The 14023-nt window shown below is 56.1% G+C and overlaps 2 protein-coding genes across 5 annotated transcripts; both read right to left on the bottom strand.

Annotated features, from left to right (window-relative positions):
• Positions 1-253: 253 nt before the first annotated feature.
• REM2 (RRAD and GEM like GTPase 2) lies at positions 254-7429 on the bottom strand. 4 transcript variants are annotated; one of them, XM_055435381.2, is made up of 6 exons: positions 4789-7429; positions 3807-4149; positions 2258-2599; positions 1968-2041; positions 1040-1247; positions 254-650 (listed from the first exon to the last, which is right to left on the bottom strand). In XM_055435381.2, exons 2-6 carry the CDS (start codon positions 3907-3909, stop codon positions 355-357), a joined length of 1023 nt encoding a protein of 340 aa, XP_055291356.1. In that variant the 5' UTR covers positions 3910-4149; positions 4789-7429; the 3' UTR covers positions 254-354. The 4 variants fall into 4 exon arrangements, with proteins under 4 accessions (XP_055291356.1, XP_088696135.1, XP_088696134.1 ...); XM_088840008.1 differs by having other exon boundaries at positions 266-732; XM_055435379.2 differs by having other exon boundaries at positions 266-774.
• Positions 7430-7574: 145 nt separating this feature from the next.
• On the bottom strand, positions 7575-13098 carry LRP10 (LDL receptor related protein 10). The gene is made up of 7 exons (XM_055435362.2): positions 12493-13098; positions 12051-12095; positions 11402-11537; positions 10397-10587; positions 9264-10281; positions 8784-8913; positions 7575-8689 (listed from the first exon to the last, which is right to left on the bottom strand). Exons 1-7 carry the CDS (start codon positions 12521-12523, stop codon positions 8102-8104), a joined length of 2139 nt encoding a protein of 712 aa, XP_055291337.2. The 5' UTR covers positions 12524-13098; the 3' UTR covers positions 7575-8101.
• Positions 13099-14023: the final 925 nt, after the last annotated feature.

Consider the following 14023-nt stretch of genomic DNA (forward strand, 5'->3'; position numbering starts at 1 on the left):
TTTTAGCATCTCTTTACCGGAGAGGCGGTCAAGCGCGAATTAATAAAATCACTTGCCGAACTACTTTCCTCCCCGCCCGCCGGGATCCGCCCTGCCCACTGGCCGCGGCTCGCCCTCCGCGGGTCCGAGTCCTCTCTTTCCAGGAGCCCGGAGGCCGGGAGGTAAACGGAGAGCGCATGGAGCGGGTGGGGCGACGCCCGCCGGGGTCTGGGGGCGAGGGGCCCGCCTCCCGCGGTGACAGCAAGGTGTCCCGGGAGTTTTTGGTTTCCTAGACGGTCTTCCTGGAGGAAGCCGGACGAGGGCGGGGCGGGGCTGGGGGAGGGCCGCGATCGCGGTGACCATGACGACCACGGCTCAGAGCACGGAGAGGTCGTGGCACGATCTGGAGCGCTGCTTAAAGAACTTGGCGTTGCGCGGCACCAGGTTGGCAAGGAAGCGCTTGGCCTTCTTGGTGAGGCTCTCGCGACGCGCGGGCGGAGCGGGGCCCTCGGGGCTGCCCAACTGGCGCCGCGGGTCCCCGGCGCCTTTCTGGCCCCGCCGCAGCCGGATCTGGCGCACCGCTCCTTCGAAGAGCTCCCTCGTGTTGTGGTGCAGCGCGGCCGACGTCTCGATGTGCTTGCAGCTCAGTGTCCCTGCCAGATGGCGGCCCTCTGCAGGAAGGGACCTCTTGAGGCGCCCGCCTGCCCACTGGGCTGCGCTGGGCCCGGGATGGGGCGAGGCTGGATCTGGGGGCTCCAGGGCGTGCAGTTAAAATGGATTGGGGCAAGTCAATCTCTTGCACAGAGGAAACAAGCAAGGATCAATTGGAGGGCAGTGGTGATGCGGAAGGGGAGGGAGAAAAGGGCCTTCAGAAGAGATGAGGGGGAGTGAAGAGAGGGTCTCAAGCCCTAGGCTTGGGCATTGAAAGTCTGCCCTTAACCTGGGTCTAGTTGCAATTTTGTGCACCTAGAAGGGTAAAAGGGCCTTATGGAGAAGAGATGACCTAGAAAGGAGAGAATCCTCCAAGATGGCAAATATGGATGAGGTTCAGGGTACTCACCCTCCAGTGAGACCTCCCGGGAGCGGGCCAGGTCACTCTTGTTTCCAACAAGGATGACAGGCAGGTCGTGGTGGGGCCTCCCAGCCCTGAGCCGAAGTAGGGTCTCTGGAACTTTGGAGAAGCTTCGTCGGTCGGTGACTGAGAAGACGATGAGAAAGGCATCCCCCGTCTGAAGGCAGTGGTCCCGCAGCCACCCCCCTGCATCCCCCTGCAGATGGGCAGAGAGTTGTGGGATGTCAGGGCTGGGGGCATGAAAGAACCTGCACAGCACCTGCACCTCAGGGATGAGGCACCAGGATGTGAGGGCAAAGCCACCTGCTTAGGACAGAGCATTCTGCCAAACACATCCCAATACTCAGAGTGTGTTTGTGGAGCGGGGAGAAGTTTGTAATGTTAGCCCCACATGGGCAAATGGGGGACATAGGATCCTAGACTAGGGTAGTCCATCCTACTTTCTTATGCCTAAACTCTTCAAAAATGAATGCTATTCAAGTGTATGCAATCTGGCCTCTCATTTCTGCATAGTAATCATTTATGTTCATATATTCAGAGGGCCTCACTTTTTTTCCTTCCCTGACATTACAAAGCCCTGAGCTCCTGTCCTGTCAGATCAGTCTCTTCTAGGCTAAAAAATGTACAGAGGGGGTCTATTTCAGGGTTTCCAGCCTGGCTTCCAGCTGCAGGGTTTGTCAAATTCAGATCCTAACATTCCTCTGGGTCAGAAGATCCTGGAAACCAAACAGCAATTCTCAATGCTATGGTGTGTACATGGGTGTCAGCCTTTGCTCTCTGAGACCATATATATGAAGGGTCAGCTTCCATTACTGTTAAAACCAGAGTACCAGCCTTCAGCCTTCAGCCAAGACTTTGCCCCTCCTCAGTTCTTCCAGGTTTCATCATCTGCTTGCAGCCACATCTTAGTTCTTACCTGTTCCCAGATGTCATAAACAACTAGAGTCACTTCCTCCTTATCCACCATGATGCGTCTCTCATAGGTGTCCTCTGTTGGTAAATAGAGACAAGGAAGAGAGCCCATTAGGAGGCTCCCCAACATCTGTAAGACCTGGTAAACAGGGACCCCCTCCAGAGAGGTTGCCACAGAAAGCACTGGAACAGTTTCTAGGTTCTGGCCTCCAGGACTGCACATGCCTTGAGCTCTTCCATCCCTGACTAGGGCTCCAGAGGTGCCCTCAACCCTTGCAGGGCTCCCCCAAATACCTGGGTTCTCCAGCTCGTGAGCACTGTTTCCCTGGAGACCGCCGAAAGTGCCTGCTAGGGTGCTCTTGCCCACGCCGCTCTCCCCCACCAGCATGACCTTGAAGATGCCATCCTTTTGGGTGGGGGCTGCCTCCCCTGAGCCCAGGGAGTCAGAGGAGCCAGAGGATGAGGCTTGAGGTGGCCAGTCTAGTTCATCTACAGCCTGGGCCCGCCGCAGCTGGTGCTTGTAGGGGACAGGCATACTGCCTCTTCGTCTGGGGGCCCCTGGGGCAGGGGGTGGCCCGCCCCGGTCCAACCCTGCCAACAGTTTCTCTGGCTTCTTCAGCAGTGTGGCATCTGCTTCTGGGGGGGCAAAGAGAAGGAAGCTATGAATGGGGTAGGCCTAGCCATCTGCAGCAGGTTCAGTTCTGGCTGTTCCAGCCTCAGAGGCCCCGTCGATGAAAATGACCCAGAAGGAGCTGATAATTTTTTTCTGACCTCTTCCATAGAACACCAGAAGCCTGAACTGGTGGGGCTCCCAGGAGCTGACCTGAAGGCTTGCCCAGCGTGGTTCCAGCCACAACCTGTTCAAAACATGCCTCATGCAGGGGAGGCACCTATGCGCAGGCTCGCACACCCACTCACACTTCACACTGACACGCAGTCACACCCCCAGAGTAGGCCTCTGGCCGGGTTGGGGAGAGGGGCTGCCACTCCTTCCACTGAGAGGCCCTGCCTTCTCCTGCTTCCTGCACCGGGTGATCTCCACACTGGGGAGGGGCCCAGGGGATGGGAAACTACTGCCCTGGTTCTGGGGGTGGGTACTGACAGAGTCAAAAACTTTGTGGGCAGCCGTTTCCCAGAGAAGGGCCTTTTCTCTGAGATGTGTGTGTTGGGTCTCCATGGGTGTGTGGGAGGGGCTGCCTCTTCCCATGGCCCTGTAGGGACGTCCCCCAGTGCATGGTTGTGTGTGAGTCCTACTGTACCCCTGGCTGTCCCTGTGAGTCCCAGATGATATTCTGTTCACAGCTAGGTGGAAGGAGGGAGGGAGAGAGAAATAGGGAGAGAGCGGGAGCAGGGAGAGTGACAGTGCACGGGTCAGGGTAACGAGGAGGAAGGAGACACAACAAAGGGGGATGCAGAGAGGCTGGAGATAGCCCAGGATCAATACTTGACTGGCAGCCAGGGCCTCCATGAGCCAGAGAAACCCTTACAACAGGTCCCCAGGGCAGCCCCCTGCCCGTGATTCCCAGGCTTGTGGGCTGCCCCTTGTCTTTCCCCTTTCTCTCCTGCCCATCCCAACCTCTCAGGAATGAGGCAGACCTAGGGGCTAAGTATCAGTTTCTCCAGCAAAGCCCTGGGTGATGGGTGAAGGGACATTTAGGCAGCCCCCCCTAACCCCCCCTACTTATCCCAGCCCTAGTGTGGGCAGGTGGCTCCCTCATTTCTCCAGTGGCTCTTCCCCTCTTGTTGGGTTCAAGCTTCTTCAACCCCTAGTTCTGACCTCCCCACCAAATCTTCAGCTCCCACCTGCATGGTTTCAGCCAGAACCTGCCAGTTTAGCTCTCACCTGGTGTGGGTGTCTCTGGAGGAGACGCCCGGTGGCTGCTGGAGGGGCAGAGTGCTGTGGTTTCCGTGTCGGTGTCCATGTCGGTGTCGAAGTCCGTATGCATCGTTGTGTGTGTGCAGACCGGCAGCTTGCAGCACCCGCTCGCTCACTCAGCAGCACTGTCAGCTTTTCCCTTTAAATACCACCCCCCCACCCCGTCCTCACCCCCCCACACCTGGGGAAATAGCCCCGCCCCCTGATGAGGTCACACATGCTAATGAGCCGTGATGTCAGCGGGATTCCCTCCTTTCTGCCCCGCGTTCCTTTGTGTCGCTTCTTTCTGGGAGCACACCCACAGCGGAGTCTGGTTGATGTGAACAGAACAAAGTCAGAGGGGCAGAAGAGAGGTTCAGAGGAGTGGGGCGAGGGGTCATGGGTAAGGGAGCTGAGGGTGGGAGGAAGCAAGGATCCAGGACCTGGGTGGTCTTTCTCCAGGAGCTACGACTATGTGTCATTTGTCTGCGTATCCCAACCCCTTAGCCCAACATTCAGCCCAGGGTGGGTGCCCAGTAGCTAGATGGAGGAGCTAAAGGAAGAAACAAAAAAGACACAGGGACAGGAGGACAGCCACCCTGCCACCAAGTTTTCCTGTCGCCCCCTCCTTCTGCCTGTCACCCCTTCTCGGCTGAGACTCACAAAAGTACCCATTTCCCAGCCTGGCCTCTAGGCAGATGGGGGCTTTGAGGAGGGAGACATGGTGCTTTGTTTGGGCAGCTTCGGTTTTTTACTTGGTTCCGGTGGGTACAAACCACTGTGGAGACTTCCCACCTGTCCCTCCGTGCCAGGCCCACCAACCTCGTGTTAATCAGAGCAGGAAAACGGGGAGGGGCACCTAGCTATCTGGAAGTTCCCAGTCCCAAGGCGGGCAAGCCCCCTCTCAGTGCTCTCTGGAACAGCCCCAGGCCTTCTGGTCTATACCGGGCAGACGCACAGTGACACCCACCTCTCTGGGGGAAGCCAAGATAGAGGCACTGCTCCACTGCGCCTTTTCTGCCAGGCCTCTTTCACTTTAGGCTCCCACTTCTGTCTTCCTGACATCCTGAAGGACCCAAACATGCATTTCGATTTACTGGCCCCTTCTCACCCCACTTTTGTCATATGCTGTGCTAAGCACCTTCCTGAATTATCTCCTTTCATCCTCATGACCCGGAGGCTCAGAGTGATAGGTGAGTGGCCTGTCCTCCAAATCAATCATGCAGCTGGAAAATGGGGACACCATGATTCCCACCCAGATCCTTCCAGTGCTAGAGACTATCTTTCATCTCTGTCTCAAATATTCCAGCTGTATCCTGTTATTGGGAACAATCTTTATTGCCATCTTCAGTGGACTTTTCCAATTGAAGCAAATAGTGATCTGGGGATTACTAGTGCAGTGTGTGGATGGAGGTCAGTTACAGGGCAACAGTCTAGTGGGAGCAGAACTATTAAGCAGCTGCAATCCTCGTGTACTTCACTGGATAGACTTACAGTCCTCAATCACAGCCTACTTGTCCTTAAGTTTATTCAGTTTTAATGTTCCACCTGTATTCCTGTATTTGTAGAAGTACATCTATAGCAGCTAGTGACCCCTACAGTAGCTAATAGCAAGAGAAACATCACAGAAAACTTTTAAAGCAGTCCTAACATTTAACAAGTGGTCCAAGGTCACCTGGCATTAAGGCAAGTAGCTTTTCTGACACAGTTCACAGCTTCTGAAGACACTGCTGCAGAGTTCTTTGGTTTCTGAGTGATCCTCAGCTATCCAGAAGGATTTATGTTATATTGCAGATGTGCTGAAGATGAGTGTAATGTTTTAGAATGACTTCCTTCCAAAATGAGTTTTTTTAAAGTTTTAAATTATAAAGGGGTGAGCTTTATATATCTGGAAAGCTCATTCAGATGGTAGAATTCATTTCTGTGATACTAGATAAGAGTGTCAGTGTCTGCAGAGCCCAGCGAGGACTCTTGACCATGACTTCTGCTCTCAGTCTAGCCTCAGGCCACAGACGCAGGCTGGGTTTCATCTTGAACCATCATCCCTCTCATCCCCCTGCTAAGTGGCCGTGCACTTGCCCAGCTTGAGGCTCCCTCAGGAATTGGAGGTTCTGTATAATAATGGGACCGACTAAGATTTGAAACTGAGCCGATCCAGGTTTAACTCTGCCTCTCAATAGGGACTGGACCAGTCTTGTAATTCTTCTGAAGCTGCTGCGAGCCTGTGGACTGGGGCTCAGCTCCATGGCACAGCTTTTTTGGGAGGGTTAGCTACACCTGATAGAGGATCTGATATGCAGCAGGTTCCCCTGCCATTTGGTGCTCCACAGCCTCAGGCTGCATGGCTGGGAATCCCTCTCCCTTCCCAGCATGGCCTGGAGCTTGCTTTAGGCCCAGATTCTGCTCCTTAAGAACTGAATTCTGGTATCTGCTCAGATTGTCTGATTCTCAGGCTGATTCCCATCTCATAACTGAGATCACCTCCCTCCTTCCCACCAAGGGCCTTTGCTTGAGTCCCATGCCTTGGAACTGGGTGTCTATCTTGACAGGATTTGAAGTCACCTCATTTCTTTTTCCTTGGGCCATGGTGGGAATAAACTTGGGTGACAACCCCCGTGTCCTACCCTTACCTGGATATGATCCTCTGTCTTCATATCCCATTATGCCAGTACAAGGTCAACCCCCTCTCCCTGCCACTGGGGCTTCCCTAGACTTCTGCCTGCTGGGAGAGGAAATGCTGAACAATTAGTGCTGGGTGTGAGAACACTGACAGGGTGTAAGCAACAGGGCCCCTCCAGCAGAGGGGTGGGGATAGGCCAGGCCAGGCAGGAAAGGGAAAATGAACCTAAGGGGGAGCCCATTTCTCTGGGGACTGATTCTGTTAGGGAATGCCTCAGCTCTGCTTCTGTAGGCATCACACCCGCTTCCGCAGGCTCTTTCTAAATCCTTTGTCCCCATTAATTTTCCTTTTAAACTCTGGGACAGCTCTGTCACCTTGCTTACCACAAACTGGTAAGCAAGTATATGTCCCAGTATTTCTCACTGATCATTCCCCCCCATTACCCTCTCCAGCTCTTTGGATCCCTCCTACAGCCCTCGCCCTCACTGTCTGCTTAGTTGCTTATCCTGTGGCCTCTCACCTTGCCTAAAATTCACAACTCTATTCCAACTACTGACAGCATTCTTTAGGATCTAGTTTGGACCCTCTTCCAGGAAGACCTCTTGGATTTGGCCAAGGTGATGCTAGCATCTTCATACCCTGAATGATTATTTTTCTCTGGATGCATCTTTGTCTGCTTTGAGGCATGCTGGACGAGAGTTCATCTGTCTTGCTTAGGGCAGACAGAAAATGCTTGGTGGGGTGGAGGGTGGAGGGCAGGAGTGTTCCACCAGGGACAGTCTGCTTCTGCAATAAGTGCTCTGGAGTTCTCCATAAATGGGAAGTTTCCCGGCTGCAGGGCCCAGTGGCTCACGACTTCTGACCTGGCAGTAAGGAGGCCTGGTGCTCACTACTGGTGTCGGTCACTGTAGAGATGGGCCCCTGGCACTAAGTGGAGATGCTTACTCTTGGGGCTCCTAGAATTTTCTCACCCTCTGAATGGTATAAAAACTAAGGATGGGGGATCTGAAGATAAACAGGAAAAGGGCAGGAGGTGAGGGCAGAGAAAAGGCCTTCAGAGCGAGGAGCAAAGTGAGGGGAGCATAAGCTGAGGTAGGTAGAGAGGCGGGGCCCAGGAGCACAGCTCACTTACAGTCTGAAATTTCTGATTCCTTTATTTTCAACCTTGGCTTCCTGGGCAACAACCTAGCTATGGGACAGAAGCATTTGTTGTGCTCTTTTTATGAGCCAGGCCTTGTAGGAGGGATCACTGTTGGCAAAACCTCAGGCCCTGCCCAAATCCTCCCTTGGGGGCTGGAGGTCTCCAGCCAGTTGGCATTCTGGTGCTTAAGGCCACTTTTGGGTGGGTTTGGCAAGGATGGAGTGTCCAGGCCCATGACCCTTTAAGAACTTTACTTTTTAAAAAGAGCCACCAACTGGTGGCAGTGTGGGGAGAGGGTGGTGGTGGACTGGTGTCTCTGGCCATGTGCAGAGGGGGCTCTGTGAGGGCCCTCTCCCTGTCTGAGGGACACCTAACTTGATAGCAGCTACATGGGATCAACAGGAGGCCCATCAAGTCCCCTCAGACTGAGGGACAGGGAGGGAAGTAGTGGATGGGAAGCTGAGCTGCCCTCTGTAGGGTTGCTGTCTCTGTGAACAGAGTGCCCAAGGGAGCCAGGTCACCTCAGGCCAGCAGTGGCTCATCCTCTGCTTCGACCACCCAGACCCCGGGTTCAGCCAGTGGCACCAGCAGCACATCGTCCTCATCCTCTGGGGACAGGGCTATTGTGTGGGGTCCAGGTGGCGCCCAGGTTGGTCCAGGGGGCCGCAGGCTGGGCAGGAGGCGGCCTCGCAGGGCCTGTACCACTCCAGACAGCAGTGATGGCTCCAAGGGCACCGCAGACAGTGGCCCTGGGGCTTCAGGGACAGTAGGGGAGGCTGGAGATGTGCTGGCAGGTGGTAGTGGAGCCTTGATAGGGAGCGGGGGTGCCTGTTCCCCATCCTGCCCACCCACTGCCCCACCCTCATGGGCTGGACCTGTGTTGCCATCTAAGGTCTCAGGAGGAGCAGCAGATGGTGTGACCTGGGATCTGGTTTCAGGGGTCCGGGCTGGGGGGTTAGTTCGGGGAAGCAAGCCCCAGCGGCGAAGACGGCGCACCAGGCGGCGCATAGAGCGGCCCCGCTGCCGGCGGCGGGCACCGGAGGTGCTCCCTGGAGTCATGTCCTGGCGCAGGATCTGTAGCAGAGAACGCAGGTTGCCCAGAACAGAGTTCTGCAAGGAGACGAGGAAGACATCAGAGTCAGAAGGGGTGGGGACAGCCACGGGGCTGCAGCGGCAGGTGGTCTGGTTGGGGAGGGTGACTTACATCATTAGGGTTCTCTGTAGGGAAGTCCTCTACAGGGGGGATGGCGCCCTGGGCAATGAGCTGCCCGTAGGAGGGTGGCGCCTGCTGCTGCACAATCTCGGCCTCCATCCGGGAGAGGGGGGCGAAGATGCTGGAAGACATGAGGGCTGCTCAGTCACAGGTGCTGGTGACCAGAGCTGCCTGTCCCAGCCCAGACAGGCCTCTTTACTCCACACCCAGGCCAGGATCCCCGGCATTATGCCCTGGCTCTCCAAAGTCATCTGAGGTCTCCCTCCTTCCTTGAGGTGGCTTTTGAGATCTAGATCTGTCCCTCCCTCAGAGGAGCACACCTGCCCCCAAGTGAGAGCCCCAGGAGCCAACCCAGCAGCTGGTCACCAAAACCTGTCCCCCTCATGGGCACCCTCAGGTCTCCCGTGGCCGCATGGGCCCTGTCCCGCCCTCAGTGCCCACTCCTCTACCGCCAGCTGCACTCCCACTGACCTGTACTCCTGGGTGCGAATGGCATAGAGCTTGCAGGTGCAGCCCAGGGCAATGACCAGCAGCAAGCCGCACACGAGGCTGCCAATGACGGCGGCGGTGATGACCTTGCGGGGCAGGGCGTAGGAACAGTCCCACTCATCACTGCCATCAGCACAGTCCGGCTGCCCGTCGCACACCCACGTCTCATACACGCACTTCTCATCCCGGCACCGGAAGTTGCCCGGCTGGCAGTGCCGACAGCGTCTCTCGTCTGCTCCATCAGCACAGAAGGTCTGGTAGTTACAGCGGTCAGCGGGCAGGTAGCAGGCTGTGGCCCCAGGAGTGCCGGCGGCCCCACAGGGGTAGTGTCCAGGTGGGCAGCTGGAGCAGTTCTCCTCGTCCGTGCCATCTGCACAGTCCCATGAGCCGTCACAGCGCTGTGCCTCACTGTAGCAGCGCTCGCCAAGGCCTTCACTAGCCCCCAAGCCAGAGCCTAAGCCGCACGGTCGGTCCCAAGGCAAGCAGTAGCCCCGAACGTGGTAGGTGGCATTGAAGCCCCGACCAGTGCTCCAAGGGACTGTGTGGTAGTCCACTGTGGCCTGGCCAGACAGCGTCTCCACAGTGACAGCCTTGCCATTACTGAAGTGGGTGACACTGCGCAGCAGCCGGAGGGTCTCGAGGGGCCCCGCGCCATCATACACACGCACTGAATCCCCGTAGCCTAGATCCAGGGCAGTGAAGCGCACTGCCAGGCGCCGGCCATCACGTGGGTCCAGCAGCCAGCGGCACGACTGGGGGTGGGAGACTGAGGCCAGGTGTGAGTATCCGAGGGAGGAGAAGACCCCGTAGAAGTCTTCCAAGGTGTGATTGCAGGGTGGGGTGAGGACTGGGGCTAGGGCCAAGTCAGGGAAGGGGTCTGAGCTGCAACCCGCCTCGTCAGAGCCGTCTCCACAGGCATCGACCCCATCACAGCGCTGGAGCAGGGGCACGCAGCGGTGGTTCAGGCACTGGAACTCCTCCTGCAGGCACATCAGCCAATCTGCAGAGGCACCACGGAGAGGGGCTGTGAAGCACTGGGGCGGGAAGGATCCTCCCCTCCTCCCTGGGGCTTCCATTGCCTGTTCTAAGCGCCACAACAGCCCTGTCCAGCCCACCTTGACTGTAAGAGAGAAGGAAGCCCTGGCCCATGGGAGCTCTGGCCCCGACATAGCTGTAGGTGATGGTGACGTTGCCTCCAGGCAGTTGCAGAGGGCTGGCAGGTGCCTCGCACAGGGAGATTTGTGGCTGGATGGGGGAGCGCAGGGTTAAGCGCTCGGAGCCACAGGCCAGATGCAGTTTTTGGAACCTACAGGGGTGAAGGAGACCAGGATGTAAGATATGCCTGACTGCTGCTGGCTTCTTCCTCCCCCAACAATTGTCAAGCTTCTTCTACCCCAAGCAGCACAAACACTTGCTTATCCACAATCCAAACGGTCAGATGAAAATGGAGTTAGCCAAATTCCTTTGTAATCAAGGCAACAGCCCTAACAAAGGCCCATGGTACCTGAGACCATGAGTACATCTTACAGCCTCTTCGAAAAACTGCCTTGTGTTCTGGACTGAGTTAGATTCATTACTTTCCTGTTGTTGCAGCGCTGTCACCCAAGTATGGTGCCGGCAACTACCATAAGCTTAATTATCCAAAACTCACCATCCCCTCCCAGTACCCAGTGGTGAGGCCTGAGGTCACTGCAGCATTCTGATCCCTCTGCTCCAACAAGCTCTCCCTAGATGGCCTCTCTTTTCACCTATCCTTTTCTGGGTAAATTCAAGGGAAGTGAACTGTGTGAAGCAAACAGCCAGGTACTTAACATGGGCCCCAACCCCACAGCCCAAGGTTGGAGGAACCCAGGGAGACCAGGACTGAGGAGGCTGAGGAAGGTTCTGGAGTGACTGTTGTACTTCAGAGATGACAGGACCCAAGCTAGATGTCCACGCCAGCCCACCTGCAATTCATTGTGTCTGGCCCCAAACAAGCCAGGCTTTTAGGGAGATGACGCCAAATCTAACTCCTCTCTCCTATTGACAGGATGGAAGCTCCATGGAGAAGTGATCCCCGGAGGCTTCTCCCTGGTAGAGGAGGGGAGTGGGCAAAGGTATAGGGTTGTGCCTGCACTCACCTGACCGTTACCGTCTGCTCCTTGCTGCCCAGGATGAGCCAGGTACAGTTGGCAGGGGAGCTGCGGCTGTCCCGGCCCACAGGCCTCTGTAAGGTGCCTTGCACTTCCAAGAGCACCGCTGGTGGGTCCTCACAGGCTAGAGAGAGGAATGTAGGGACATCAGTCAAGAGCCCCTTACCATCACACCCCTTCCCAGGCTTGAGGTCTCCGAGGGCCTGGGCTCTTCGGAAGGAGCAGAGACACTCCCCCGCCCCAGCCACACACACACACTACAGGCATAGTCTTCAGCCAGCCTCCTCCTCTCCTCCCTCATCATAATTCCACTTTTAAGTATCAACACCACAAACAACATGAGGTCTGCTTTGTGCCAGCCACTGGGCCAGAAGGATCAGGAAATACCGTTTCTATCCTCAGGGAGTCTACATTTTGGCTAGGCAGATCAAGGATGGATATTTGGGAGAAAAGAAAAAAGTACATAACTACCAGCTGAGGGCTTACGCTGGGTCTCAGTTTCCCCATCTGTAAAAAAAAGGGTGGATGACGTCCACTCTAAAACTATGGTAGGTACTAGAGGAACTCAAGGAAGAGAAAGTCTTGAGTTCTCATTAACTAGCAAGGCCATGGGACCCCTGGGGCATCCTCTACTCACCAGGATTCGGGAAAATGATCCTATCTGGGTGGGCCACAGTGCCTCCTAGAGGAAGAGCGAGAAAGGGCAAGAGTCACGCTTCCGAGTTTCCTTCACCTGAACAACTCAGGGAGGAACGAGAGCCATTTGCGGCTTCCGGGTAGTTTACGGGAAGGGGTGGTGGAGCAAGGGAGACAGCGGTGTGTGACCTCGAAGGAAGGTCTGGCAGCACGGCCTATGGGGTGGGTACAGTGATTTACGGAAGTCGGGGAGACTGAGGGAACGGCTGGAGATTTCCCCGGGGCGGGGGCAGGCAGTGCCGGGGCGGCGGCAGGGGTGGAGGACACGAACGGGCAGGTTAAGGTGAGGAGCCGCGAAGCAGGAAGGGAGCTAGAGCCCTCTGGGCCCGGTGATAGCCCTGGCAGCGGGGTGTCGGGCGAGTAGTCTCGTTTCGGTTTCTTACCCAGGAAGAGGAGAAGGATGGCCGGCAGCATCGTGAGCTGTCCGGAGGTGCAGCAAGAGTCCCGGAGCTTCCGTCGTTTACTCAGTGGGGAGGCGGCGCCGCTCCGGGCGTCCTGGCTCCCCGGTGCCGCCTCCCCGAAGGGGCTCCATGGCCCAGGCTCCCCAACCGATGCTCTAGATGCCAGGGCTGGGGACGGGTGGGGGGCTGCAGCGGCCCGGGTGCAGGGGCGGTGCCTCTAGCCAACTTCTGAGTTGTTTTCCCCGGCCGCCGCCGCGCTCTCTCCGAGGCCAGTCCCCGAAGCCCCGGAAATCGGCTGGAAGCCTGGCGCTGGGGCGTGCCCTCGCCTAGAGCCCGCCCGCAGGCCGCGAGCGCCCAGGTCCAGGCCTGGCCGCCACCTGCCGGGGCTTGAGGCCACTTCCTCTTCGGGCCAAACTTTTACCGACTGTCAGCCCCCAGGGCCGGCCCGGGCGCCGCTCAACTTCTCCAGCGCGTCCAGCCCGCGGAACGCGGCAGAGGAGTCGGGGAGGGGTCGGGCGACTCGGCCCAGCGCCCAGTCCCTTGCCCAGACGGTACCCCCGCCGGCCCTAGGGTTGGCGAAGTCCGGGCGGAGGAGGGGGCGGGTGACGAGCATGGCCACACCCCTGCCAGTCAACGCGCGCCCCGCCCACCCGCCCGTCTTAACCCCTTTCCGGTTCTGGCGAGTCTTGTCACGCTGGCTTTTAAGTCGCTCACCCCTACTTTTAACTCTGCTTTGTTTAGTCCTTTCCGTGTAACGTGTTACAGGACACGTTTGTCAGAGGATCACTGCTTATTCTGTAACTGTCATGTCTTTTCTTTGAATTCTTAAGCTTTCAGTACTTCTCTGGTCCCAATGTCTGGGATCCGGTAGTACTTTTTGTCATGAGCCTCTATTACAGCAATTACCACACCGTGTTATAACTATTTGTTTACTCTTTCCTGACCCCGCCCCCGCCCCGCCCCTTCTGTGGAAACAGAAACTTCCTGCAGGTTGGGGCCTAGACTGTTTACCTTTGTACCCACAATGCTTCTCGCCTGCTGAGACACAGTAATTCAACAAATGAATAAATGGTGCCTTCTCTACTTGCTGTCTCTGTGACCTTGAGAAAATTAACTTCTCTGTGCCTCTCAAAATGGGGTTAATAATGTACAATTCCCTTTTAAGATTACTGTCAACATTTAGGGAGGTAATGGAACTTGAACATCTAGGAAGTGCTTCATACTGCTAGCAATTATTATTATTAGTCACAAGAGATATTTCTAATTTATGTGGGCTTGGGGTTGCTGATTTCCTGTGGCACTTACAGGTAATAATAGTAAACAATAAGAATAGCAGATAGTTTTTTAGCTTTATTGTACATTTCAGTACAGATCTAAGAACTTTTCAAGTATTTCCTTTTTTAATCCAGGTGGCTATAGTGGTAAAAAAAAAAAAAAAAAACCCTCCTGCTAGTTCAGGAGCCATAAGAGATGTGGATTTGATCCCTAGGTTGTTAAGATCCCCTGAAGGAGG

This window comes from Moschus berezovskii, chromosome 9 (genome assembly GCF_049115385.1).
Source record: "Moschus berezovskii isolate FMDL1 chromosome 9, NW_MosBer_1.0, whole genome shotgun sequence".
NCBI classification, from domain to species: Eukaryota; Metazoa; Chordata; class Mammalia; order Artiodactyla; family Moschidae; genus Moschus; species Moschus berezovskii.

Coding starts and splice junctions, on each gene's coding strand:
- REM2 (XM_055435379.2), bottom strand. CDS start 3,909: ATGCATACGGACTTCGACACCGACATGGACACCGACACGGAAACCACA. Junction 2,600..3,806: donor TCCAGAGACACCCACACCAG/GTGAGAGCTAAA, acceptor TTGCCCCCCCAG/AAGCAGATGCCACACTGCTG. Junction 775..1,039: donor CCGGGAGGTCTCACTGGAGG/GTGAGTACCCTG, acceptor CCTCTGTGCAAG/AGATTGACTTGCCCCAATCC.
- LRP10 (XM_055435362.2), bottom strand. CDS start 12,523: ATGCTGCCGGCCATCCTTCTCCTCTTCCTGG. Junction 12,096..12,492: donor CATCCTTCTCCTCTTCCTGG/GTAAGAAACCGA, acceptor CTCTTCCTCTAG/GAGGCACTGTGGCCCACCCA. Junction 8,690..8,783: donor CTACAGAGAACCCTAATGAT/GTAAGTCACCCT, acceptor GTCTCCTTGCAG/AACTCTGTTCTGGGCAACCT.